General features: G+C 34.5%; 4 protein-coding genes across 5 annotated transcripts; all 4 read left to right on the top strand.

Annotated features, from left to right (window-relative positions):
* The first annotated feature begins 4,504 nt into the window (after window positions 1-4,504).
* LOC117223896 (secretin receptor) lies at window positions 4,505-14,445 on the top strand. Its single transcript, XM_076522866.1, has 9 exons — window positions 4,505-5,010; window positions 6,739-7,073; window positions 7,148-7,242; window positions 8,571-8,736; window positions 8,814-8,976; window positions 9,880-10,010; window positions 10,924-11,015; window positions 11,141-11,279; window positions 12,307-14,445. Exons 1-9 carry the CDS (start codon window positions 4,935-4,937, stop codon window positions 12,559-12,561), a joined length of 1,452 nt encoding a protein of 483 aa, XP_076378981.1. The 5' UTR covers window positions 4,505-4,934; the 3' UTR covers window positions 12,562-14,445.
* Window positions 14,446-14,572: 127 nt separating this feature from the next.
* LOC117223918 (uncharacterized) lies at window positions 14,573-17,438 on the top strand. Its single transcript, XM_076522867.1, has 6 exons — window positions 14,573-15,055; window positions 15,536-15,739; window positions 15,899-16,133; window positions 16,297-16,365; window positions 16,621-16,710; window positions 17,291-17,438. The coding sequence occupies exons 1-6, from the start codon at window positions 14,793-14,795 to the stop codon at window positions 17,387-17,389; spliced, it is 960 nt and encodes a 319-aa protein (XP_076378982.1). The 5' UTR covers window positions 14,573-14,792; the 3' UTR covers window positions 17,390-17,438.
* A 592-nt stretch (window positions 17,439-18,030) lies between these two features.
* Window positions 18,031-21,878, top strand: LOC143259636 (uncharacterized). 2 transcript variants are annotated; one of them, XM_076522827.1, is made up of 6 exons: window positions 18,031-18,607; window positions 19,278-19,543; window positions 20,024-20,621; window positions 20,779-20,847; window positions 21,103-21,192; window positions 21,731-21,878. In XM_076522827.1, the coding sequence occupies exons 3-6, from the start codon at window positions 20,448-20,450 to the stop codon at window positions 21,827-21,829; spliced, it is 432 nt and encodes a 143-aa protein (XP_076378942.1). In that variant the 5' UTR covers window positions 18,031-18,607; window positions 19,278-19,543; window positions 20,024-20,447; the 3' UTR covers window positions 21,830-21,878. The 2 variants fall into 2 exon arrangements, with proteins under 2 accessions (XP_076378942.1, XP_076378941.1); XM_076522826.1 differs by lacking the exons at window positions 20,779-20,847; window positions 21,103-21,192; window positions 21,731-21,878 and having other exon boundaries at window positions 20,024-20,448.
* Window positions 21,879-23,364: 1,486 nt separating this feature from the next.
* Window positions 23,365-26,253, top strand: LOC117223910 (uncharacterized). Its single transcript, XM_076522852.1, has 6 exons — window positions 23,365-23,933; window positions 24,388-24,591; window positions 24,751-24,985; window positions 25,149-25,217; window positions 25,473-25,562; window positions 26,106-26,253. The coding sequence occupies exons 1-6, from the start codon at window positions 23,671-23,673 to the stop codon at window positions 26,202-26,204; spliced, it is 960 nt and encodes a 319-aa protein (XP_076378967.1). The 5' UTR covers window positions 23,365-23,670; the 3' UTR covers window positions 26,205-26,253.
* Window positions 26,254-27,470: the final 1,217 nt, after the last annotated feature.

Consider the following 27,470-nt stretch of genomic DNA (forward strand, 5'->3'; position numbering starts at 1 on the left):
TGACTATACAGGATGGTTCCAAAATTATTTCCGGGAAACGGGGGATTCCTGAGGTCATTTCAAGCAACTTTTTCCTTTGCGAAAATGCAATCCGAGCCTTCGTTTGCGAGTGATTAACGAAAAACACTGGCCAATGAGAGGCGAGCGCGGTTAGTCGAAGCCCAGTTCCGCTGATTGGCTCGGCCGCCTCGCGCCAGCCGCGCTCGCCTCTCATTGGCCAGGGTTTTTCGTTAATAACTCGTAAACGAAGCCTCGGATTGCATTTTCGCAAAGGAAAAAGTTGCTTGAAATGACCTCAAGAACCCCTCGTTTCCCGGAAGTAACATAATTTCGAGACACCCTGTGGAAGTAATAGCGATGAGAACTAAATACAATTGATAAAGCAATAAACTAGATAATAATGTGAAGAGAACATTTATCCCTGCTACGAATGCAATTAATGATATTCCTATGAAACGCCAAAGTCATTAAATAACCATTAAATAAATTAACGTTGAGTTCTGGGCATTTGCTTTATTTTATACGTCGGCAGTATAACCGAATCGAGTAACTGATTATTGCCTTATGATCCTGTTGGCGTGGATAGAGTCGGTATAGATACACTCGTTGCCATCAAGATTTTGATGGATGGTTCACGTGGCAGCGAACCGATTTGCTTTATTGCATTTGCCGTTTCATCCATCAGTAGTGGTGTTTCATCATTCTGTACCAATATACTTCACCGATTACCAGATTATTACTAAATTGCGGTAATCGTAAATGGTTCGAGAAAATCGATTAACTTATGCGAAATATCGAAACTGTTTGCATCAACAATAATCGCAAGGAACAGGAGGCAAATAGAAATTTCATTCTTGCCTTAATCATTTGAATAAGTTGTAAGCGATAAATATATAAATTAATTAATTAAAAATCGATTAACTTATGCAAAATATCGAAACTGTTTGCATCAACAATAATCGCAAGGAACAGGAGGCAAATAGAAATTTCATTCTTACTTTGATCATTTGAATAAGTTGTAAGCGATAAATATATAAATTAATTAATTAAAGATCGATTAACTTATGCAAAATATCGAAACTGTTTGCATCAACAATAATCGCAAGGAACAGGAGGCAAATAGAAATTTCATTCTTGCCTTAATCATTTGAATAAGTTGTAAGCGATAAATATATAAATTAATTAATTAAAAATCGATTAACTTATGCAAAATATCGAAACTGTTTGCATCAACAATAATCGCAAGGAACAGGAGGCAAATAGAAATTTCATTCTCGCCTTAATCATTTGAATAAGTTGTAAGCGATAAATATATAAATTAATTAATTAAAGATCGATTAACTTATGCAAAATATCGAAACTGTTTGCATCAACAATAATCGCAAGGAACAGGAGGCAAATAGAAATTTCATTCTTGCCTTAATCATTTGAATAAGTTGTAAGCGATAAATATATAAATTAATTAATTAAAAATCGATTAACTTATGCAAAATATCGAAACTGTTTGCATCAACAATAATCGCAAGGAACAGGAGGCAAATAGAAATTTCATTCTTGCCTTAATCATTTGAATAAGTTGTAAGCGATAAATATATAAATTAATTAATTAAAAATCGATTAACTTATGCAAAATATCGAAACTGTTTGCATCAACAATAATCGCAAGGAACAGGAGGCAAATAGAAATTTCATTCTCGCCTTAATCATTTGAATAAGTTGTAAGCGATAAATATATAAATTAATTAATTAAAAATCGATTAACTTATGCAAAATATCGAAACTGTTTGCATCAACAATAATCGCAAGGAACAGGAGGCAAATAGAAATTTCATTCTTACTTTGATCATTTGAATAAGTTGTAAGCGATAAATATATAAATTAATTAATTAAAGATCGATTAACTTATGCAAAATATCGAAACTGTTTGCATCAACAATAATCGCAAGGAACAGGAGGCAAATAGAAATTTCATTCTCGCCTTAATCATTTGAATAAGTTGTAAGCGATAAATATATAAATTAATTAATTAAAAATCGATTAACTTATGCAAAATATCGAAACTGTTTGCATCAACAATAATCGCAAGGAACAGGAGGCAAATAGAAATTTCATTCTCGCCTTAATCATTTGAATAAGTTGTAAGCGATAAATATATAAATTAATTAATTAAAAATCGATTAACTTATGCAAAATATCGAAACTGTTTGCATCAACAATAATCGCAAGGAACAGGAGGCAAATAGAAATTTCATTCTCGCCTTAATCATTTGAATAAGTTGTAAGCGATAAATATATAAATTAATTAATTAAAAATCGATTAACTTATGCAAAATATCGAAACTGTTTGCATCAACAATAATCGCAAGGAACAGGAGGCAAATAGAAATTTCATTCTTACTTTGATCATTTGAATAAGTTGTAAGCGATAAATATATAAATTAATTAATTAAAGATCGATTAACTTATGCAAAATATCGAAACTGTTTGCATCAACAATAATCGCAAGGAACAGGAGGCAAATAGAAATTTCATTCTTGCCTTAATCATTTGAATAAGTTGTAAGCGATAAATATATAAATTAATTAATTAAAAATCGATTAACTTATGCAAAATATCGAAACTGTTTGCATCAACAATAATCGCAAGGAACAGGAGGCAAATAGAAATTTCATTCTCGCCTTAATCATTTGAATAAGTTGTAAGCGATAAATATATAAATTAATTAATTAAAGATCGATTAACTTATGCAAAATATCGAAACTGTTTGCATCAACAATAATCGCAAGGAACAGGAGGCAAATAGAAATTTCATTCTTGCCTTAATCATTTGAATAAGTTGTAAGCGATAAATATATAAATTAATTAATTAAAAATCGATTAACTTATGCAAAATATCGAAACTGTTTGCATCAACAATAATCGCAAGGAACAGGAGGCAAATAGAAATTTCATTCTTGCCTTAATCATTTGAATAAGTTGTAAGCGATAAATATATAAATTAATTAATTAAAAATCGATTAACTTATGCAAAATATCGAAACTGTTTGCATCAACAATAATCGCAAGGAACAGGAGGCAAATAGAAATTTCATTCTCGCCTTAATCATTTGAATAAGTTGTAAGCGATAAATATATAAATTAATTAATTAAAAATCGATTAACTTATGCAAAATATCGAAACTGTTTGCATCAACAATAATCGCAAGGAACAGGAGGCAAATAGAAATTTCATTCTTACTTTGATCATTTGAATAAGTTGTAAGCGATAAATATATAAATAAATTAATCAAAAATCGATTAACTTATGCAAATTATCGAAACTGTTTGCATCAACAATAATCGCAAGGAACAGGAGGCAAATAGAAATTTCATTCTTGCCTTAATCATTTGAATAAGTTGTAAGAGTGATAAATATATAAATTAATAAAATAAAAATATTTAAAACAATAATAATAATATTAAAATTAAATATATAAATTCGTAAATTCTTTCCAATCTTTTTTACAATTTCATATTTCATCAGCCTCTTCCTGTCGAGAATGTACAGTAACTGGTAGTCATAGTTTACGACATAAGAGATCCGAACAAAATCTTCGAATTACCTCCAAATAGAAATTCAATCTATTTTTACAGAAAGGTAAGCTTATTTTTAAAAGCTCCCGGTTCTAGTCGCCGGTGTGCTTCGAAATAACTTCTGTTACAAGCAAAATATCGCGATAACGTAGTAACGTAGTAAAGTAGTAATTCTTACAGCACTGTACGAAACCATTATATGGAATAAAATGTTCTTAATTCTTTCTTTGGGAACGCATTCTTTACTTAATTTCGAATCGTGTATAATATACATTTATAATATATCAGTATAACATTTATAGTTTCTATAAATTCTTGTTCATTAGTACGAAGTAAATATAACACGCAAGAAACATTACATAATATAAACATTTATAAGTTGTAACATTCTATAGAATAACACTAAGTCTTCTAAGTGTAACATTAATTTAAATTAGTATATTTTCTGTCTTGTCCGGTGTAAATAATATCAAATAATAATCGCAATTATATCGTTGCAATACAAATTTGACAAATGGAAAACATAGTTTAAAGAGATATCGCATTATCAATATGTTTAATGATTTCTGATACAATTATTTTCTAATTCTTTTATAATAATATATTCACAAAAATATAATAATAAATTAATAAAATATATAATAATATATTATAATATATATAAATATAATTCTTTTTATAATTCTCTTATAATATATATATATATATATATATATATATATATATATAATTCTTTTATAATAATATAATAATAAAATAATTTATAATAATAATAATATAATAAAGAAATTAGGACATTTATATTCTCAGAATGAAATTCAATTACGATCGACACCCATTTCTGCAGAAAATTTGACTCTTAATTCTCGTGCAATGTAATACGAACTGTCGACGTTACAGCAATTTCTATACTTTAATTATAATATATTTAGTAATAACATATTCCTCAGAAATCGCACAATTTCCAGAGAAGATGCTCGTTACGATTATGCATTGGAAACAGAGCCACCCTTATCTGTCTCCCGGCTGACTTGGTTCGTCCGAAGTTTACCTGTCCTCCCCCTGCGAGGCCGTAATAGGAAGAAAATGGTGGGCGAGGCAAGACTGTAAACAGGCGAATAGCTGTCCGGAATCGGCTGGCGGCTCACTTCGATCCCAGATTTCAAATACGCCGCATCGTTTCCTCGCGCTTCAAGGAATGCAACTTCGTCTCCGCCATCGACTTCTACTCACGATTAGAGACACAGGTACATCGAGCACATGAGAGAGAATGAGACATTGAAGCTTGTGTACGTTTGGAAACGTTGAACTTCGATTTCATAAAAATTCGCCGGAACTTCGAGTGCCTCGAGGCTCGCGCGATGGCCAATGTCACGGCGACGGTGGACATTTTCTTCGCGAAAGAGGAGCTGAAATGTCGTCAACTGCTCTCAGAGTGTAAGTACATCAAAATTACCAACCCTGAAAACTACACAGAGTGACAGTTTGGAAATTGTATTGTTTATTTGATTCTGCCGCGCTCCTCGGGTTGGCTATCCATTGGGGTGGGCCTTGGGGGTTGAAAGTTCTTCCAGGATTTTTGTTCAAAATTGCAACGATTTAACTGTGATTATTATTTAATGTTACATTGTGGACGAGACAGAAAATATAGTAATTTAAATTAATGTTACACTTAGAAGACTTAGCGTTATTATTATTATTATATTATAATTATAATTATAAAAAACTAAGCTACATAACAACTATGTTTGAGAATGAAAGTTATAACATTTATAAATTATAATTATATTATAATTATAATTGTATTCTCTCTATATACTTTCATTCTCAAACATAGTTGTTATGTAGCTTAGTTTTTTATAATTATTTTTTTATAATTATAATTATAATTATTACATTATAATATAATTATAATTATATTATAATTATATTATAATTATATTATAATTTATAAATTTTATAACTTTCATTCTCAAACATAGTTGTTATGTAGCTTAGTTTTTTAGCTTAGCTCTCATGCAGCTTTAATTGTTGCGTAGCTTGGAAATAATGTTAATCGTTTTCGACTAAAACGCAATGCCTTAAATGAATGATGACGGACAAAGTGTAACCATAATTCTCATCTTCATGGCCTTCGAAACTCGGAAAAAGTGACTTCGTAAGAAAAAAATAATATTCTTACCTTTGAATTAAACAAATTTGTTGCGACATATTTTTTCATATAAACGAAATTATCGAAGATATTTGAATGTGCAGGATAAAAGAAACACCCTATACATTTTTAGGAGCGACATTTTGACGATTTCCTTTGAAAAGATCTAACATTATTTCTTGGCTAAACCAATAATTATTCACACATGTGTGAATATTAATATTACAGATTATATATATTATATATATATCAGATTATTAAATATTACAGAATTATGATGTAACGTTAAGAATATGAGAAATACGAATGGACAAAAAAAGAGCCGGAGGACGCAGCAGAGAAGAATAGCATTGTCGAAGTTGCCGAACAGTATAAGTCGTTTATTATAAACGCCTTTATTCGATATTTTTACTCACAACATTCAATTATCATGTATAGTAATGTCTCTCCAATTGACGCTCAGATTGTCCACAAAAATGGAAAATTTGGGAAGAGAAGACACGATTATTCGAGCCTCGCGGTTTAGTTTTATAGTTATAAATTGTCCACAATTATAAAAACGAGCCACAAGGCTCGAATAAAATCGTATCTCCTCTTTCCAAATTATTCATTTGGACAACATGAGACACCAGTAAGGGACAATCTGAACGTCAGTAAGGGAGACATTACTGCACATCGAATTTTTCGCGAGCGTCTTATATAGTTTCGTCGCTATTCTGTCGATTCGTTTTTATAGTTATCGATTGTCAACGATTATTAAAACGAGGTGCGAGGCTCGAACAATCGTATCTCCTCTTCCCAAATTTTCCATTTTTCAGCGTCAATTAGGAAGACATTACTGTATTTCGAATCGTCCTGTATCATATCGCGTATTTCATCGCTCGCAATTACACTCGGCATCTTATCACGTTAATTTTCTCTCCGATCTCGTGCAATTCCAAATTGTCAAGACCACATTCGCGGAAAGCTGAAGTCTACCTAAAATGAAAAATTTTAACGATTTGTGTGAACAGACAATGAAACGTCGGCGAACAGCACGGAATTTCGCCACTGTCCTCCATTTTTCGACGGTGTCCTTTGTTGGCCGTTAACAAGGGCCTCGACAATAGCCATTCTCCCGTGTCCGCCAGAAATCGACTTCGTGTACGGTGCAGAATCGAGGACCACCGTGGAATTAAATAACATATCGATCGCCACGAAAATCTGCCTTTCGAACGGAAAATGGTACACGAATTTCGAAGGGATTTCATGGAGCAATTACAGCCGTTGCGACACGAACGCGTACGAAAGTTACAAAACCTTCGAAACCTTCGAAACGTTCGAAAGCTTCGAAACCTTTGTGCTGGACGTAAGAATCAAATGCTATTCGCGAAACACCGTGAGAAGCGAGAACATGCGTTATTTTGGTTTTCATCCCTATAGAAATGGTTGCCGATCGTCAGGATTGTCTCGCAGATCGGCTACACCGTTTCCTTCGCTACTCTCGTCATCGCGATGATCATCTTCTCTCTGATAAGGTACCCGAATATTCTTCTAAAGAGCTTCCGAATTTCTGCGAATTTAATACTGTAAATTGCATAACTTTATGCGTATCATTGGATCGCGATGCATTTAGAAAAAATAATTAAAATCGGTAAAAACCCCTGACAGAAATCATTCGAATACCTTTCAAAGAAACTCTTTCAAGACTGTACAATCACTGAGATACTGTTTCTTTCATTTTGATATTACTCGGAACGACGAAAAAGTAATAAGAAAAATTCTCGTTTTTTTTAACTTTCTTCGGTCTGGATGTGTAACGGAAATTAAAAGAAAAAAGAATGCCTCTCGTTGTTATGAACCGTTAACATTTCAAGTCCGTGAAAATAGGAGATATCGCATGCTTTTGTTACATTCTCGTGGTATGCTCAGATAGGAAAAGTAATATACAGGGTGTCCCAAAAATGTCTCGCAATCCGAAAGTAGGGGATTCTTGAGGTCATTCGAAGCAACTTTTTCCTTTGCGAAAATTTTCTCCGAGGCTTCGTTTACGAGTTATTAACGAAAAACACTGACCAATAAGAGGCGAGAGACGGCCGAGCCAATGAGCGGAACTGGGCTCCGCGCACTCGTTGGCTGGGCCGTCGCGCGCCAGCCGAGCTCGCCTCTTATTGGTCGGTGTGTTTTCGTTAATAGCTCGTAAACGAAGCGTCGGAGAAAATTTTCGCAAAGGAAAAAGTTGCTTCGAATGACCTCAGGAACCTTCCATTTCCAGATTGCGAGACATTTTCGGGACACCCTGTATATCTGATAGACATATAATTAATTATTATTATATATATTATATATATCTAATAATTCAATAACTATAATACTTCAATATTTGTTTTACGCATTTTATTTAGGTACAAATTATTTGGTACCTCATTGCAGTTCTGATATACAGGGTGTCCCGAAAATGTCTCGCAATCCGAAAGTAGGGGATTCCTGAGGCGATTTGAAGCAACTTTTTCCTTAGCGAAAATGCAATCCGCGGCTTCGTTTACGAGTTATTAACGAAAAACAGTGACCAATCAGAGGCGAGATCATTTGGCGCGAGACGGCCGAGCCAATGAACGGAACTGGGCTCCGTGCACTCGTTGGCTGGGCCGCCGCGCGCCAGCCGAGCTCGCCTCTTATTGGTCAGTATTTTTTCGTTAATAACTCGTAAACGAAGCCTCGGAGAAAATTTTCGCAAAGGAAAAAGTTGCTTCAAATAACCTCAAGAATCTTCCATTTCCGGATTGCGAGACATTTTCAGGACACAAATGTATATAAAAACAGGATAAAATGAAATAAAATATCAGATGTCTACGACCATGTCTAGGAGGCTCAGGAATCCTAGAAATAGGCTGCACATGCACCTGTTCGCCTCGTTCATAATGAGGGCGTTCATGACGCTGCTCAGGGACTGGATCATCGACGACGGGATCGGGTTAGCCGTGGACGTTGTGTACGTGAACGGGGAGGACGCGTTCATCAAACAGCGAAACGTAGGCATTGTAGAGGCGGCCGGCAACGAGGGGAGGCTGAAAGTGGCAACGAAATAATCTGGAATCGAAATGATCAGTTCCAGATCTTGATGTGCAAGGCAATTACAAGCACGTGGCAGTACTCTATCGTTGCCAATTACTCCTGGATATTGATGGAGGGATTGTATCTCCATAATCTGGTCGTTTTAGCGTTTTGCTCCGACAGCGCAGCGACCAATCTGTACATTTTCATGGGATGGGGTAAGATCGAGTTGAGAATAATATGTCAACGATCGAATTACAGCTTCGATTTCTTCTAAAAAATTTTAGGAGATGCGAGCATTTGCGACGAATATAAAATTTTTACGATATAAAAGAATGAACCTTTGCCTGTTAGGAAGAAAGAGAAATATTTTTTTAAAAGATGTAGCAACGAAGCGTATTTCTGTTTTAAAAGAATGATGATGGCGAATCGTGCAAGCTGTCGTTTAAGTATTTTTCTAGATCCAAAATCAATTTTTCTCTGAATCTATATGAAAATATCTGGAGAAGTATGTTCAAGATGTTAATAATATTCATTTAGACAGAAATTATGAACAATATTAACTATTCTCTTTTTTAGTAAAAATGAATTTTTGTCTCTAAGTGTTCACCATTTCTGTTGAAATCAATGGTTAAAAAATCCTCTATGTACTTTCTCTAGATATTTTAATGTAGATCAAGAGAGAGAAAAAACCTCGATTTTTGTGTGAACAAAATTGACGGCAATTGTGAACAAAATTTAGTCATAGAAAGCACATGCTGCATATTGACCGTCCGTACTGCCATCATTTTCGAAACAGAAATAAAAAAAAGTTGTCTGTATTCTTCAAAACATGTACAAGACAGTTCCATTACTTAATCTCCCATTTATTTATTTATCGGCTCATAGAGTCGACTCATAGTAATCAAATAGTTAAAGAAGCGCCTTACTTTTGTGCCTACTGTGTTTACTTTTTACTACTGCGGTATTACAAAAAAAAACGAACTCTCATTTTGAAAAAGAGTCCATTAAGGTTTTCTCAGTACTACAGACACACTACAAGCTTTAGATACTCCTTTTTAAAAAGCGCTTTGTTAAGGTGATTATTATCAAGCTTTATTTGTTCTATTTTCGCGACGAAGGCTTGCCAGTGTTCGTGGTGGCTCCATGGATAGTAATCCGAGCTACGATCGAGGACACGCTTTGCTGGACCACTCACAACAATCCTTCTCTGTTCCTCGTCATCAGAATACCGATCATGATTTCGATCCTGGTGAGTTGTCGCTGAATTTACTATAGTTTACTATTGGAAAAGAGAAGTTTTGTATGAAAGAGGAATTTTTCAGTTCCACGTCGAATGGTGAATACAGTAAATTCTCCCTAATTGACCCTCAGCTTGGAAACTAAAATGAACAGTTGGAAAATTCGAGCCTTTTTTGTCCATTTTTGTTTCCAAGCTGAGCGTCAATTAGGGAAAATTCACTGTAGTTGCGTGCATGTTGTGAAATGTTTCATATACAAGTAAAATTCTCTCGAATTGTCCCTCAGCTTGTGAACGAAAGTTCTTATCGTTTTTATAGTTATATACTATTTTATAGTTTTTATAGTTTTATGCTTCTCTTCCCAAATTGTCCATTTTTTTGTGTACAAGCTGAGGGACAATTGGAGAGAATTTATCATATTTATAATAATATATAATTTATGTAATAATAATACATAATATTATAATATATATATAATTTATATAATAATAATATATAATATTATAATATATATATAATAATATAATATAACATATAATATTAAAATATATATAATAATATAATATATTATATAATTTATATAATATATAATAATATAATTTATAATAAACTTTGCATACGTTTTCACTGAACAAAATGCGATAAATGGATAAACTAATTGCATAAGAGAGTGACAGACACTTCTAACTTATTCTGCTCTTTCGACAATACGATGTCACAAAACTAAATGCTAAACATAAAATATTACCTAAACTGAAGAAGTCAGAAATTACAATTTATACCAAATATGTATTTTTGGAAGGGGGGGGGGTGTATGTACTATAGACGCTGATTTTCGTGACGCCTCCTTTCTTAAATATTCGGCAAAATAATTGGAGCTTGAAATACGTTAATCAATATAATTTAATGAATGATTCTCGACAGTTTAACTTTCTGCTCTTCATCAACATAGTCCGTGAACTTTTCATCAAGCTGAAGACCTCTGTGCACCTGCAGCGCAAGAAGATGCAGTATAGGTGAGCATATGTACAATTTACTATTTATCGGATTTTACATTCTTTTCGATGCTGTCTGCCATTTTTTGCAATCTGAATAATCGTTACTTAACGAAGAAAGATTAAAGTTTCTTTTATTTGCACAGCAGGTGGGCTAAATCCACGTTAGTCCTCGTTCCCCTTTTCGGAGCCCACTATACGCTGTTCTTGGGCTTCTCTTATCATAATGATCACCGTGTGGAACTCGTCTGGCTCTTCTGCGATCAGTTCTTCGTCTCTTTTCAGGTATTCCGATTTCCTTCTATCACTTTTATTAAATGAAAATGACGATAAATAAAATGATGAGAAATAAAACCTTACGTTTTAACTGATTTGTATAACTTTATACTATAATCTAGTCGTTGTAAATGTTCGTACCCCAATGACTATGGCATATAACACGAAGAACAATTAGCAAAAACTGAAATGCTAATACACGAAGTGATCCAACCGATTATCTTCTTCAATTCAAACGATGCAATCTCTAGCATAATCTCTAGCACGAAAGGAAGAACACGTTGCAAAGAATATCTCCGTGGCGAGATCATTTTCTCTGCTTTCTCAAAATCACCGATGCATGTTTCGTGCAACATAGTACATTCCTTTTTCTTGGGTGTCGCAGCCGACATTCAGATTGCACGCTGAAGATGTCCTCGCTCGCGTTTGCCCCATGAAACGAAACTATGCCGCTGACATTCTTTTGGTAATCATTCGAATTAGGGGCGACCTTACTGATTTCGAGTGCCTTGAAACGAGCCGCCAAGATTATCATACTTTGAACGCCTTTTTCGTACACTCCGCGACAAAACGATAGGGCATCCTCCGATTTTTCGCGTTTCTCAAAAGCCAACGAGATAAAATGAAAGATTCGAAATGAAACGATGCTTGCGAACGTTGAAACGAATTGTCAAAAATTAGATATTTATATTGAATATAATATATATTATTGAATATATATATATATATATATATATATATATATATAAAATATATACATAATATAATATAATATAATATAATATATACATATATATACATAAAAAATATATATATATGTATATATATATATATATATATATATATATATTCAATAATATATATTATATTCAATATAAATATCTAATTTTTGAAACGCGAAGAATCGGAGGATGTCCTATCGTTTTATATATATATTATTGATATTATTTGAATATAACGATATTCAAAATAACTCGGGGTCTAAACGGACCCAAACCCTGGCCTTCGAGCGTTAACGAACGTTTGTCAATTTTAGGGTACGTTCGTAGCCTTGCTCTACTGTCTGCTGAGCGCAGAGGTACGTTCAGAGGTAAAATTAGCCTGGAGAGCCAGATGGTCGAAGAAAGCGATTTGCTACACTTTGTGCAAAGAGTCGAGGCGAAGAAGAATAAAACGACAATGCCGGAAACCCACGGACTACGAAGATCCCACTATCAGCGGTTCCACCATGAGAAACCTTTTCGTATTGCAAGTGGACAAAGATCGAACAACAACTACTCGTGTGTTTTAGATGTAGAAATCGTTTTCTCCAATTAGATAACTTTTCTCTGTATATTCTATATATATATATATAATTTTCTCTGTATATTCTCTGATATATTTTCTCTGTATATATATTTATAATTCTGTATCAAGCGTGTATCAACTAACACGATGTCACTTTGTCCTACGTCAGAGTTCTGTTTCAATTGTATTTGTACATAAATGATAATTGGACAAGAACCACGGATGTTATATATACATATATATATATTTATATTGTAAATTAATGACCGAAGGTGGCATTCTAGCGTGAAACGCGTGTCTATTAATGTTTCTTCGAGATTTTTTCCCAAGAAAAGTGTAACAGTTCGCGCAGTAAACAGTTTAAATTGTATTTATACATATTTCAGTATCGTTTCTGATTTTCTTTTGTCGGGAAAAATATCAACGTCGATGGCACTTCGTGAAATAATTCTAATTCAGGATATGATGATGCATGCACTGCGGATGCACATAAAATTTTAAGCGAATCGGTCAAGTGGATTTGGAAACACAGTAAATGCCTTGCGGCTCGTTTTTATAGTTATGAATAAAACAACTATATGAACTATATAAACTATATAAACGACTATAAAAACCAAACGAAAGACTCGAATAATCGTATCTCCACTTTATAAATTGTCCATTTTTGTGCACATTCTGAGCGTCAATTAGGGAGACATTACCGTACGTCTGTCTTCTTTCTTTTCACTGCACTCATTCTCTATCCGAGGCACTGCGGTAGGAAATTTAAACGTGCGTGTAGCGTAAATTTATATTCAAACGTGGAACTACGTTTTTGTAAAATAGCCACGGCACATTTCAATCGTGTCTCTTGTTTATAAGCCATGACGTTTCCAAGGAAACTGCTGATGTTTCATTGATATTTCCAAGGGAACCGCTGATATAAATGCGACGCTTTCAATCTTCATAGACAATTCGACCCCTTTATTATTGTCGTAATCGTTATGTTTTATTCTAAGCACTAATGGAATTGCTTTCTTATCGTCGGAGCGCCCCGCGTCCCGCCGGGACAACAACAATTACGGAGATATTCACGTCTACGCAGTGTGCTCGTGGCTCGGTCATTGTTAGTAACAAATCTTGTTTCCCGTTGAAAGAACGAAGAGAATTGAACGGTTCTTAAAAACAAAGGGAGTCACGAGCGAAGAGCGAAGAGAAAGTTCTCGTTCTAAGGATAGGGGGATATTGCAAAGGACATAAATTATTGAAACCGGAAGGAAGAAGCGAGCAGAACGCCCGATGAAGAGAGCCACTTTTGACAATGCAACGACGATTGTCGTCATGTTAAATCGCATGATAGGAGCGAGAATGCTCACACATTCCGAAACACGGTTTTGGTTATTGCTAAGCTTTCTCTATAAAGCAATCGTAATGTCAGGTTTTATTTATTCCATGTACCTGTTCTGTTCATTTAATCTGACAGTTGCGCCTTACTACCTGCTAGTCGAAGTATACATATTTATTACCACCCTCGCCTTTTTGTCTATCCTCACTATGCAAGTGTTAGGCTGGCAGTACTATAAGGTAGGCAGCCCACGAGAATACGTTTATTGTGCATCGATAGGAATATTATTACATTTTGTTATATTTATAATAACTGCGTACTATCTATGTATTTTAAATCGATAATTCTAGCGGCATTGCTACGTTATTTCTGTCGCAGGAAATACTCTACGCCAATATGAAATACATTTTTATTATTCAAATGTATTAAAATTGTTTTTAAAATCATCTGCGAAAGTCGGAGTTTGCGTGGAGAGCTTTACACGTCTTACATCAGAAGAATCATTTGTTGCGTTTTTAAACCACTGTACGATATCGCAATTTCATATAATTTTGATTGGAAAAATGGCATAACAATTTTTGGCGGCACCTTGAAATAATTATTAAATTGTGACGAGTTAATAGCGATTAATGCTACTGATATTGATTAATTATAGGGTGCTAACATAATTATGTGTCACTCTGTACAGTGACCCACATATTTATTCAAGGGTTCTGGTTTTAGCCTTCTGGAACTCCAAATTAATCCTTTTGCATTTTCGTTAAGGAAAAAGTTACTTCAAACGACCTCAGCAATCATCCCTTTACGAGTGTTAACATAATTAAGGGACACCCCGTATATCGATTCTGAAATTCAACGAATTCTAAATTTCTTCTGATTATATTGTTCCGCTTATTCTTCCTTTACAGGAAATGTCACTTTTGAGAAAAAGTATCACTGAAACAGATCAGAGCTTAATGAAACTGGACGTTGCGGTCGACCATCGGTACATATACATATGGATTGTCGGAATTTGTACTGCGACTGCCTTTAACGGATTGTCATTTTGTCTATTTTATGTATACATGGGATCCTTACAAGGAAGGAATGTAATGATTATCTTTTGCGATTTATTTTGCAATATCATGATGTACATAGGAGGAATAGTCGTCTTGGACTTCATGACGCACGTTTGGTACGTGATCGATATCCGAAATGTCTGCAATACAGCATCACAGACGATGGCTTCAAAAATCTGTTATGCAAATGATTTTCTAAGTGTGCTTTTTCATTATCCGTTTGCGTTTTAATATCACAGTTAATCTTATGTATTCTATTTGGATACAAATTATTTGATACATCATTGTAGTTCTAATTGCATTTCATATGTACATGTATAGAGAAATTAAAAGAGTATATTTCCTTGTTATAAAAAATAAGCGAGATATCCAAGATGGTCGAGTTAAACGGGACATTCTGTATATGTAGCAGTTATGTCAAGAACATGTTTTTTAATTAACGAGCAGAATGCGGAAGAAATGTGGCGCCTAATATTTCAATAATAATATAATAGTTTACTAATGATAATACTTAAATATTTAATGAACAAAGCAATTACAATAATTATTAATTACGCAATAACAGTTCAATAATATTCAATGTTCTCATATACTAGTTGGCTGGAAAGAAGCTTCAAACGAACGAATGATCTTCTGAAGAAGTTCTTAGGCGAAGATTGCACGACAGAAACGGAAGACTCGAATAACAAAATGATTGTTTCGTGGTTCTCTTCAAACGAAGTCACACCATTCGGGGGTATTCCAATCATGAAGCGCCAGTTGTGCACTTTGGATAAGGTCAATATTCTTCAACAAATCAGGTACAGTCAATTCTCCCTAATTGACGCTCAGCTTGGTAAGAAAAATAGTCAATATAGGAAGTGGAGCTTCGAGCTTTGCATCTGTGCATGAGACTTCAGCCATCGGTTGTCGAAAATTAATTAAATAACTTATAATAATGAAATATTTTCTGCTCGCAGATTAATTCACCTGCAATTGTGCGCGATTACGAAATTGCTGAACAAAATATTCGACACTCAGATGATGTTCTACTCGATAGTGATCATACAGAGCGTTGTTGGGATATTCTATTATGTTTACACAGAAATAGATTTGAAGTCGCCGTATGAATTGAGCTTTTATGTGCTCGACGCGATCTACACATGGCTGAAAGTTGCTGTGACGTGCTACTTCTGCGAGAAGTCCGCCAAAGAGGTGAAAAGTATAAACTTCTGGGAGTCCAAACTTCAACGTAGATATAAACCTACGTTGTCAACTTGTTATCGATGAAACCAAATTCCATTATCTGCTTAAAAATAGAAAATTTTACGGGTTTCCAATGTTCAAGTCACTTAAAAATTTTCATCTGCATTTTTAGGCAAAGCAGATAGTATACATTATTCACTCGTGCTCCATACACAATTCTGACGTCGAGTTGAGAAATGAGGTGAGAATAAACAAACACGTCGACCGTCGTATTAAAAAGCTTCACATTAATAAGTATTCCAGGAAGACAATATAATTTGTATTTGATGAAAAAGAAACTGTGAGATTGAGATACCGTAATTAAATAAATCAGCAAAAATTAATTCTCTATTTGGATAGATTGTCGTGCATACAGTTTGAATTCTAGAGAAAATAAAAATTGTATCACGATTGGTAAGTAATGATAAGTTCGTTTTCACGATCTCTTTGCTTCTAGCTCACACAATTTTGCCTGCAAGTCTCACTCGCTGAAATGGACACCAATGACACGCATCTCTTCTGGTTGAATGACGTTTACATATTACAGGTAGACGTGTTTCTTTTATTTATCTCAATGTTATTATCAAATGAATATTTTCTGCGAGGAAATTACAGTTGTTGAAAATAGGATGAACGACATCTAACACAGCATTCTAGTTCAGTACATTTGGATGCTGTCATTAATAACACGTGTTCCCTCTTCCTGTAACTTGAAGCTGTAAAATGTGTGTGTGTGTGTGTGTGTGTGTGTGTGTGTGTGTGTGTGTGTGTGTGTGTGTGTGTGTGTGAATTTAGTTTAAATATTCACAATTTTTGAGAAATCAGAAACTCCGGTGTACATTAGTTAATTGGTAAAATATAGGAAGTTCGTATAACAAAATATCTGACGCGATATAAATTGTATTATTAATTACTAATTATTATTATCTAACTCAATTTTCCGATAGATTTTGCCTACTCGAAACTGTCGAGATCATGGGTAAATGAAAGAAATAAAACACTCGTTCAGTTTATAAAAATTTAGTATAAAAGCATACCTAAACACTGAGAGATTTTATTTCTTGACGATAAAAATTTGAAAATAAATCAAACTAATCCCTGCTAATTTTACAATTGATTTGTTACAGAGCATTGGAGGCATATTCACCTACTTTCTGATCATGATACAGTGGAGTGGGACATTAGGCGTATTCGGATCAAAATCTAATTTCACCACATTCAACTGAAGTTAATAATTATAGCGAAGAATGAAAATAAATATCATTTTTTATCACATTTTTGAATTTTATGCAAAAAGGGCCTGAAGCTGTTATCATCAATAATCGTATAAAATAAGTTATAAAAAAAGTATATTATACCAATGATATAAAAAGAAGAAAAATTGAAGTTACAAATATTCTCTAAAGAGTTTTAAGAAATTTCTGTCTTCATAATGTTCGGAGACTCTTTCCTCGATACTTGCTTTTGTCACTCAGGCCCTTCTTGCATCCAAGAGTTCAATTTAATTAAAGGCACTCCACGAATATAAACGTGCAATAAAGAAAATTTCATATTCAGTAATTATCGCTTTACTTTTGCAATTATAGTACCGACGAATACCTGAGATTCTTCTGGTTAAAATCAGCCCCAACACGATATAAATCGAGCCCATTTGTAAGCTCACGATGTAAATCATTGTCATTTAACCCGGAAGTTCTTTTAATCGGTAGAGTCCCGGTTATCTATCGATCGTTAACTGTAAGGCAAAAGTACCTGAAAATAAAATGGTCTCTCTTGCTTGTTCACTTCGTACTCTTCTCAAATGCTTCTCGACGCTTACAATCTTCATAGACAATTCGACCCCTTTATTATTGCCGTAATCGTTATGTTTTATTCTAAGCACTAATGGAATTGCTTTCTTATCGTCGGAGCGCCCCGCGTCCAGCCAGGACAACAACAATTACGGAGATATTCACGTCTACGCAGTGTGCTCGTGGCTCGGTCATTGTTAGCAACAAAACTTGTTTCCCGTTGGCAGAACGAAGAGAATTGAACGGTTTTTAAAAACAAAGGGAGTCACGAGCGAAGAGCGAAGAGAAAGTCCTCGTTCTAAGGGTAGGGGGATATTCTAAAGGACATAAATTATTGAAACCGGGAGGAAGAAGCGAGCAGAACGCCCGATGAAGAGAGCCACTTTTGACAACGCAACGACGATTGTCGTCATGTTAAATCGCATGGTAGGAGCGAGAATGCTCACACATTCCGAAACACGGTTTTGGTTATTGCTAAGCTTTCTCTATAAAGCAATCGTAATGTCAGGTTTTATTTATTCCGTGTACCTGTTCTGTTCATTTAATCTGACAGTTGCGCCTTACTACCTGCTAGTCGAAGTATACATATTTATTACCACCGTCGCCTTTTTGTCTATCTTCACTATGCAAGTGTTAGGCTGGCAGTACTATAAGGTAGGCAGCCCACGAGAATACGTTTATTGTGCATCGATAGGAATATTATTACATTTTGTTATATTTATAATAACTGCGTACTATCTATGTATTTTAAATCGATAATTCTAGCGGCATTGCTGCGTTATTTCTGTCGCAGGAAATACTCTACGCCAATATGAAATACATTTTTATTATTCAAATGTATTAAAATTGTTTTTAAAATCATCTGCGAAAGTCGGAGTTTGCGTGGAGAGCTTTACACGTCTTACATCAGAAGAATCATTTGTTGCGTTTTTAAACCACTATACGATATCGCAATTTCATATAATTTTGATTGGAAAAATGGCATAACAATTTTTGGCGGCACCTTGAAGTAATTATTAAATTGTGACGAGTTAATAGCGATTAATGCTACTGATATTGATTAATTATAGGGTGCTAACATAATTATGTGTCACTCTGTACAGTGACCCACATATTTATTCAAGGGTTCTGGTTTTTAGCCTTCTGGAACTCCAAATTAATCCTTTTGCATTTTCGTTAAGGAAAAAGTTACTTCAAACGACCTCAGCAATCATCCCTTTACGAGTGTTAACATAATTAAGGGACACCCCGTATATCGATTCTGAAATTCAACGAATTCTAAATTTCTTCTGATTATATTGTTCCGCTTATTCTTCCTTTACAGGAAATGTCACTTTTGAGAAAGAGTATCACTGAAACAGATCAGAGTTTAATGGAACTAGACGTTGCGGTCGACCATCGGTACATATACATATGGATTGTCGGAATTTGTACTGCGACTGCCTTTAACGGATTGTCATTTTGTCTATTTTATGTATACATGGGATCCTTACAAGGAAGGAATGTAATGACTATCTTTAGCGATTTATTTTTCAATATCACGATGTACATAGGAGGAATAGTCGTCTTGGACTTCATGACGCACGTTTGGTACGTGATCGATATCCGAAATGTCTGCAATATAGCATCACAGACGATGGCTTCAAAAATCTGTTATGCAAATGATTTTCTAAGTGTGCCTATTCATTATCCGTTTGCGTTTTAATATCACAGTTAATCTTATGTATTCTATTTGGATACAAATTATTTGATAGATCATTGTAGTTCTAATTGCATTTCATATGTACATGTATAGAGAAATTAAAAGAGTATATTTCCTTGTTATAAAAAATAAGCGAGTTATCCAAGATGGTCGAGTTAAACGGGACATTCTGTATATGTAGCAGTTATGTCAAGAACATGTTTTTTAATTAACGAGCAGAATGCGGAAGAAATGTGGCGCCTAATATTTCAATAATAATATAATAGTTTACTAATGATAATACTTAAATATTTAATGAACAAAGCAAATACAATAATTATTAATTACGCAATAACAGTTCAATAATATTCAATGTTCCCATATACTAGTTGGCTGGAAAGAGGCTTCAAACGAACGAATGATCTTCTGAAGAAGTTCTTCGTCGACGATTGCACGACAGAAACGGAAGACTCGAATAACAAAATGATTGTTTCGTGGTTCTCTTCAAACGAAGTCACTCCATTCGGGGGAGTTCCAATCATGAAGCGCCACTTGTGCACTTTGGATAAGGTCAATATTCTTCAACAAATCAGGTACAGTCAATTCTCCCTAATTGACGCTCAGCTTGGTAAGAAAAATAGTCAAAATAGGAAGAGGAGCTTCGAGCTTTGCATCTGTGCACGAGACTTCAGCCATCGGTTGTCGAAAATTAATTAAATAACTTATAATAATGAAATATTTTCTGCTCGCAGATTCATTCATCTGCAATTGTGCGCGATTACGAAATTGCTGAACAAAATATTCGACACTCAGATGATGTTCTACTCGATAGTGATCATACAGAGCGTTGTTGGGATATTCTATTATGTTTACACAGAAATAGATTTGGAGTCGCCGTATGAATTGAGCTTTTATGTGCTCGACGCGATCTACACATGGCTGAAAGTTGCTGTGACGTGCTACTTCTGCGAGAAGACCGCCAAAGAGGTGAAAAGTATAAACTTCTAGGAGTCTAAACGTAGATATAAGCCTACGTTGTCAACTTGTTATCCATGAAACCAAATTCCATTATCTGCTTAAAAATAGAAAATTTTACGGGTTTCCAATGTTCAAGTCACTTAAAAATTTTCATCTCCATTTTTAGGCAAAGCAGATAGTATACATTATTCACTCATGCTGCATACACAATTCTGACGTCGAGTTGAGAAATGAGGTGAGAATAAACAAACACGTCGACCGTCGTATTAAAAAGCTTCACATTAATAAGTATTCCAGGAAGACAATATAATTTGTATTTGATGAAAAAGAAACTGTGAGATTGAGATACCGTAATTAAATAAATCAGCAAAAATTAATTCTCTATTTGGATAGATTGTCGTGCATACGGTTTGAATTCTAGAGAAAATAAAAATTGTATCACGATTGGCAAGTAATAATAAGTTCGTTTTCACGATCTCTTTGCTTCTAGCTCACACAATTTTGCCTGCAAGTCTCACTCGCTGAAATGGACACCAATGACACACATCTCTTCTGGTTGAACGACGTTTACATATTACAGGTAGACGTGTTTCTTTTATTTATCTCAATGTTATTATCAAATGAATATTTTCTGCCAGGAAATTACAGTTGTTGAAAATAGGATGAACGACATCTAACACAGCATTCTAGTCCAGTACATTTGGATGCTGTCATTAATAACACGTGTTCCCTCTTCCAGTAACTTGAAGCTGTAAAATGTGTGTGTGTGTGTGTGTGTGAATTTAGTTTAAATATTCACAATTTTTGAGACATCAGAAACTCCGGTGTACATTAGTTAATTGGTAAAATATAGAAAGTTCGTATAACAAAATATCTGACGCGATATAAATTGTATTATTAATTACTAATTATTATTATCTAACTCAATTTTCCAATAGATTTTTCCTACTCGAAACTGTCGAGATCATGAGCAAATGGAAGAAATAAAACACTCGTTCAGTTTATAAAAATATAGTATAAAAGCATACCGAAACTCTGAGAGATTTTATTTCTTGACGATAAAAATGTGAAAATAAATCAAACTAATCCCTGCTAATTTTACAATTGATTTGTTACAGAGCATTGGAGGCATATTCACCTACTTTCTGATCATGATACAGTGGAGTGGGACATTAGGCGTATTCGGATCAAAATCTAATTTCACCACATTCAACTGAAGTTAATAATTATAGCGAAGAATGTTAATAAATATCATTTTTTATCACATTTTTGAATTTTATGCAAAAAGGGCCTGAAGCTGTTATCATCAATAATCGTATAAAATATGTTATAAAAAAAGTATATTATACCAATGATATAAAAAGAAGAAAAATTGAAGTTACAAATATTCTCTAAAGAGTTTTAAGAAATTTCTGTCTTCATAATGTTCGGAGACTATTTCCTCGATACTCGCTTTTGTCACTCAGGCCCTTCTTGCATCCAAGAGTTCAATTTAATTAAAGGCACTCCACGAATATAAACGTGCAATAAAGAAAATTGCTTATTCAGTAATTATCGCTTTACTTTTGCAATTATAGTACCGACGAATACCTGAGATTCTTCTGGTTAAAATCAGCCCCAACACGATATAAATCGAGCCCATTTGTAAGCTCACGATGTAAATCATTGTCATTTAACCCGGAAGTTCTTTTAATCGGAAGAGTCTCGGTTATCTATCGATCGTTAACTGTAAGGCAAAAGTACCTGAAAATAAAATGGTCTCTCTTGCTTGTTCACTTCGTACTCTTCTCAAATGCTTCTCGACGCTTTCAATCTTCATAGACGCTTCGACCCCTTTATTATTGTCGTAATCGTTATGTTTTATTCTAAGCACTAATGGAATTACTTTCTTATCGTCGGAGCGCCCCGCGTCCCGCCGGGACAACAACAATTACGGAAATATTCACGTCTACGCAGTGTGCTCGTGGCTCGGTCATTGTTAGCAACAAAACTTGTTTCCCGTTGGCAGAACGAAGAGAATTGAACGGTTCTTAAAAACAAAGGGAGTCACGAGCGAAGAGAAAGTCCTCGTTCTAAGGGTAGGGGGATATTCTAAAGGACATAAATTATTGAAACCGGGAGGAAGAAGCGAGCAGAACGCTCGATGAAGAGAGTCACTTTTGACAACGCAACGTCGATTGTCGTCATGTTAAATCGCATGATAGGAGCGAGAATGCTCACACATTCCGAAACACGGTTTTGGTTATTGCTAAGCTTTCTCTATAAAGCAATCGTAATGTCAGGTTTTATTTATTTCGTGTACCTGTTCTGTTCATTTAATCTGACAGAAGCGCCTTACTACCTGCTAGCCGAAGTATACATATTTACTACCATCGTCACCTTTTTGTCTATCTTCACTATGCAAGTGTTAGGCTGGCAGTACTATAAGGTAGGCAGCCCACGAGAATACGTTTATTGTGCATCGATAGGAATATTATTACATTTTGTTATATTTATAATAACAGCGTACTATCTATGTATTCTAAATCGATAATTCTAGCGGCATTGCTGCGTTAATTCTGTCGCAGGAAATACTCTATGCCAATATGAAATATATTTTTATAATTAAAATGTATTAAAATCGTACTTTATAATCATCTGCGAAAGTCGGAGTTTGCGTTTTTAAACCATTGTATGGTATCGCAATTTTATATAATTTTGGTTGGGAAAATGGCATAACAATTTTTGACGGTACCTCGAAGAAATTATTAAATTGTGACGAGTTAATAGCGATTAATGCTACTGATATTGATTAATTATAGGGTGCTAACATAATTATGTGTCACTCTGTACAGTGACCCACATATTTATTCAAGGGTTCTGGTTTTTAGCCTTCTGGAACTCCAAATTAATCCTTTTGCATTTTCGTTAAGGAAAAAGTTACTTCAAACGACCTCAGCAATCATCCCTTTACGAGTGTTAACATAATTAAGGGACACCCAGTATATCGATTGTGAAATTCAACGAATTCTAAATTTCTTCTGATTATATTGTTCCGCTTATTCTTCCTTTACAGGAAATGTCACTTTTGAGAAAGAGTATCACTGAAACAGATCAGAGTTTAATGAAACTAGACGTTGCGGTCGACCATCGGTACATATACATATGGATTGTCGGAATTTGTACTGCGACTGCCTTTAACGGATTCTCATTCTGTCTATTTTATATATACATGGGACCCTTACAAGGAAGGAATATAATGATTATCTTTAGCGATTTATTTCTCAATATCATGATGTACATGGAAGGAATAGTCGTCTTGGACTTCATGTCGCACGTTTGGTACGTGATCGATATCCGAAATGGCTGAAATACAACATCATAGACGATGGCTTCAAACATCTGTTATGCAAATGATTTTCTAAGTGTGCTTTTTCATTATCCGTTTGCGTTTTAATATCACACAAAAACTTATGCATTCTATTTGGATACAAATTATTTGATACATCATTGTAGTTCTAATTGCATTTCACATGTACATGTATAGAGAAATTTCGAGACAAAATTATATTTCCTTGTTATAAAAAATAAGCGAGATATCCAAGATGGTCGAGTTAAACGGGATATCCTGTATATGTAGCAGTTACGTCAAGAACATGTTTTTTAATAAACGAGCAGAATGCGGAAGAAATGTGGCGCCTAATATTTCAATAATAATATAATAGTTTAGTAATGATGATACTTCAATACTTAGGGCAACAACAGTTCAATAATATTCAATGTTCCCATATACCAGTTGGCTGGAAGGAGGCTTCAAACGAACGAATGATCTTCTGAAGAAGTTCTTCGGCGAAGATTGCACGACAGAAACGGAAGACTCGAATAACAAAATGATTGTTTCGTGGTTCTCTTCAAACGAAGTCACACCATTCGGGGGTATTCCAATCATGAAGCGCCAGTTGTGCACTTTGGATAAGGTCAATATTCTTCAACAAATCAGGTACAGTCAATTCTCCCTAATTGACGCTCAGCTTGGTAAGAAAAATAGTCAATATAGGAAGTGGAGCTTCGAGCTTTGCATCTGTGCATGAGACTTCAGCCATCGGTTATCGAAAATTAATTAAATAACTTATAATAATGAAATATTTTCTGCTCGCAGATTCATTCATCTGCAATTGTGCGCGATTACGAAATTGCTGAACAAAATATTCGACACTCAGATGATGTTCTACTCGATAGTGATCATACAGAGCGTTGTTGGGATATTCTATTATATTTACACAGAAATAGATTTGGAGTCGCCGTATGAATTGAGCTTTTATGTGCTCGACGCGATCTACACATGGCTGAAAGTTGCTGTGACGTGCTACTTCTGCGAGAAGACCGCCAAAGAGGTGAAAAGTATAAACTTCTAGGAGTCTAAAATTCAACGTAGATATAAGCCTACGTTGTCAACTTGTTATCCATGAAACCAAATTCCATTATCTGCTTAAAAATAGAAAATTTTACGGGTTTCCAATGTTCAAGTCACTTAAAAATTTTCATCTCCATTTTTAGGCAAAGCAGATAGTATACATTATTCACTCATGCTGCATACACAATTCTGACGTCGAGTTGAGAAATGAGGTGAGAATAAACAAACACGTCGACCGTCGTATTAAAAAGCTTCACATTAATAAGTATTCCAGGAAGACAATATAATTTGTATTTGATGAAAAAGAAACTGTGAGATTGAGATACCGTAATTAAATAAATCAGCAAAAATTAATCCTCTATTTGAATAGATTGTCCTGCATACGGTTTGAATTCTAGAGAAAATAAAAATTGTATCACGATTGGCAAGTAATAATAAGTTCGTTTTCACGATCTCTTTGCTTCTAGCTCACACAATTTTGCCTGCAAGTCTCACTCGCTGAAATGGACACCAATGACACGCATCTCTTCTGGTTGAATGACGTTTTCATATTACAGGTAAACGTGTTTCTTTTATTTATCTCAATGTTATTATTAAATGAATGTTTTCTTCGAAGAAATTACAGTTGTTAAAAATAGGATGAACGACATCTAACACAGCATTTGGATGCTGTCATCAATAACACGTGTTCCCTCTTTCAGTAACTTGAAGCTGTAAAATTAATTTACGTTCATTGTCATGCAATTCTGTTTTTCGGCATGGTAACTGTTTAAATATTCACAATTTTTGAGAAATCAGAAACTTCGGTGTACATTAGTTAATTGGTAAAATATAGGAAGTTCATATAACAAAATATCTGACGCGATATAAATTGTATTATTAATTACTAATTATTATTATCTAACTCAATTTTCCAATAGATTTTTCCTACTCGAAACTGTCGAGATCATGAGCAAATGAAAGAAATAAAACACTCGTTCAGTTTATAAAAATATAGTATAAAAGCATACCGAAACTCTGAGAGATTTTATTTCTTGACGATAAAAATGTGAAAATAAATCAAACTAATCCCTGCTAATTTTACAATTGATTTGTTACAGAGCATTGGTGGCATATTCACCTACTTTCTGATCATGATACAGTGGAGTGGGACATTAGGCGTATTCGGATCAAAATCTAATTTCACCACATTCAACTGAAGTTAATAATTATAGCGAAGAATGTTAATAAATATCATTTTTTACCACATTTTTGTATTTTATGCAAAAAGGACCTGAAGCTGTTATCATCAATAATCGTATAAAATATGTTATTAAAAAAGTATATTATACTAATGATATGAAAAGAAGAAAAATTGAAGTTTCAAATATTCTCTAAAGAGTTTTAAGAAATTTCTGTCTTCATAATGTTCGGAGACTCTTTCCTCGATACTCGCTTTTTTCACCCAGGCCCTTCTTGCATCCAAGAGTCCAATTTAATTAAAGGCATTCCACTATATAAACGTGCAATAAAGAAAATTGCATATTCAGTAATTATCGCCTTACTTTTGCAATTATAGTACCGACGAATACCTGAGATTCTTCTGCTTAAAATAAAGCCCCAACACGGTGTAAATCGAGCTCATTTGTAAGCTCGCGATGTAAATCATTGTCATTTAACCCGGAAGTGGCTTTTAATCGGAAGAGTCTCGGTTATCTATCGATCGTTAACTGTAAGGCAAAAATACCTGAAAATAAAATGGTCTCTCTTGCTTGTTCACTTCGTCCTCATCTCAAATGCTTCTCGACGCTTTCAACTTCAATAGACAATTCGATCGGTTCGTTATTACCGTAATCGTTACTTTTTCTCTGTGCTCTAATGCAATTGCTTTGTTATCGTCGGGGTGCTGCGCGTTCCGCCAGGACAATAACGATCACGCAGGTGATCTACATCTACGCGGAATGCCCGTGTCTCGATCATCGGTAGTAGCAAAGCTTGTTTCTCGTCGGAGAAAGGCAGAGTATTCGACGGTGATTGAAAACGAAGAATCCTGAGTGAAGAGAAAGTCCTCGTTTCGGGGATTAATATATCATAAATATATCGTTCGAGGACTTCGAAGAGCATAAATTAATTACACCGAAAGGGAGAAGAAAGCAGGACGCTCTCAATGAAGGCTCGCACTTTCGACAGTACAACGACGATTGTCGTTATGCTGAATCGCATGGCAGGTGTGAGAACACTCAACTATTCCAATACATGGTTTTGGTTACTGTTGAGCCTTCTGTATAAGGCAATACTGACATCATGTTTCCTTTATTCCGTGTACTTCGATTGTTCACTTGAACAGACGCTTTCGTTTAACGATCTAGGATCTGTAGTATACGTGATCGTGTCGGTTCTCGGCTTTCTGTCTACTTTTACTATGCAAATATTAGGCTGGAAGTATTACAAGGTAGGCGATACAAAAATATCAATTGCACGTATGT

This window comes from Megalopta genalis, chromosome 6, assembly GCF_051020955.1.
Source record: "Megalopta genalis isolate 19385.01 chromosome 6, iyMegGena1_principal, whole genome shotgun sequence".
Lineage (NCBI taxonomy): Eukaryota > Metazoa > Arthropoda > Insecta > Hymenoptera > Halictidae > Megalopta > Megalopta genalis.

Coding starts and splice junctions, on each gene's coding strand:
- LOC117223918 (XM_076522867.1), top strand. CDS start 14,793: ATGTCACTTTTGAGAAAAAGTATCACTGAAACAGATCAGAGCTTAATG. Junction 16,134..16,296: donor GCGAGAAGTCCGCCAAAGAG/GTGAAAAGTATA, acceptor CTGCATTTTTAG/GCAAAGCAGATAGTATACAT. Junction 16,366..16,620: donor ACGTCGAGTTGAGAAATGAG/GTGAGAATAAAC, acceptor CTTTGCTTCTAG/CTCACACAATTTTGCCTGCA.
- LOC143259636 (XM_076522826.1), top strand. CDS start 18,323: ATGAAGAGAGCCACTTTTGACAACGCAACGACGATTGTCGTCATGTTA. Junction 18,608..19,277: donor TAGGCTGGCAGTACTATAAG/GTAGGCAGCCCA, acceptor CTTCCTTTACAG/GAAATGTCACTTTTGAGAAA. Junction 19,544..20,023: donor GACTTCATGACGCACGTTTG/GTACGTGATCGA, acceptor CCCATATACTAG/TTGGCTGGAAAGAGGCTTCA.
- LOC117223896 (XM_076522866.1), top strand. CDS start 4,935: ATGGCCAATGTCACGGCGACGGTGGACATTTTCTTCGCGAAAGAGGAG. Junction 8,977..9,879: donor GTACATTTTCATGGGATGGG/GTAAGATCGAGT, acceptor TTCGCGACGAAG/GCTTGCCAGTGTTCGTGGTG. Junction 10,011..10,923: donor CGATCATGATTTCGATCCTG/GTGAGTTGTCGC, acceptor GATTCTCGACAG/TTTAACTTTCTGCTCTTCAT.
- LOC117223910 (XM_076522852.1), top strand. CDS start 23,671: ATGTCACTTTTGAGAAAGAGTATCACTGAAACAGATCAGAGTTTAATG. Junction 25,218..25,472: donor ACGTCGAGTTGAGAAATGAG/GTGAGAATAAAC, acceptor CTTTGCTTCTAG/CTCACACAATTTTGCCTGCA. Junction 25,563..26,105: donor ATGACGTTTTCATATTACAG/GTAAACGTGTTT, acceptor GATTTGTTACAG/AGCATTGGTGGCATATTCAC.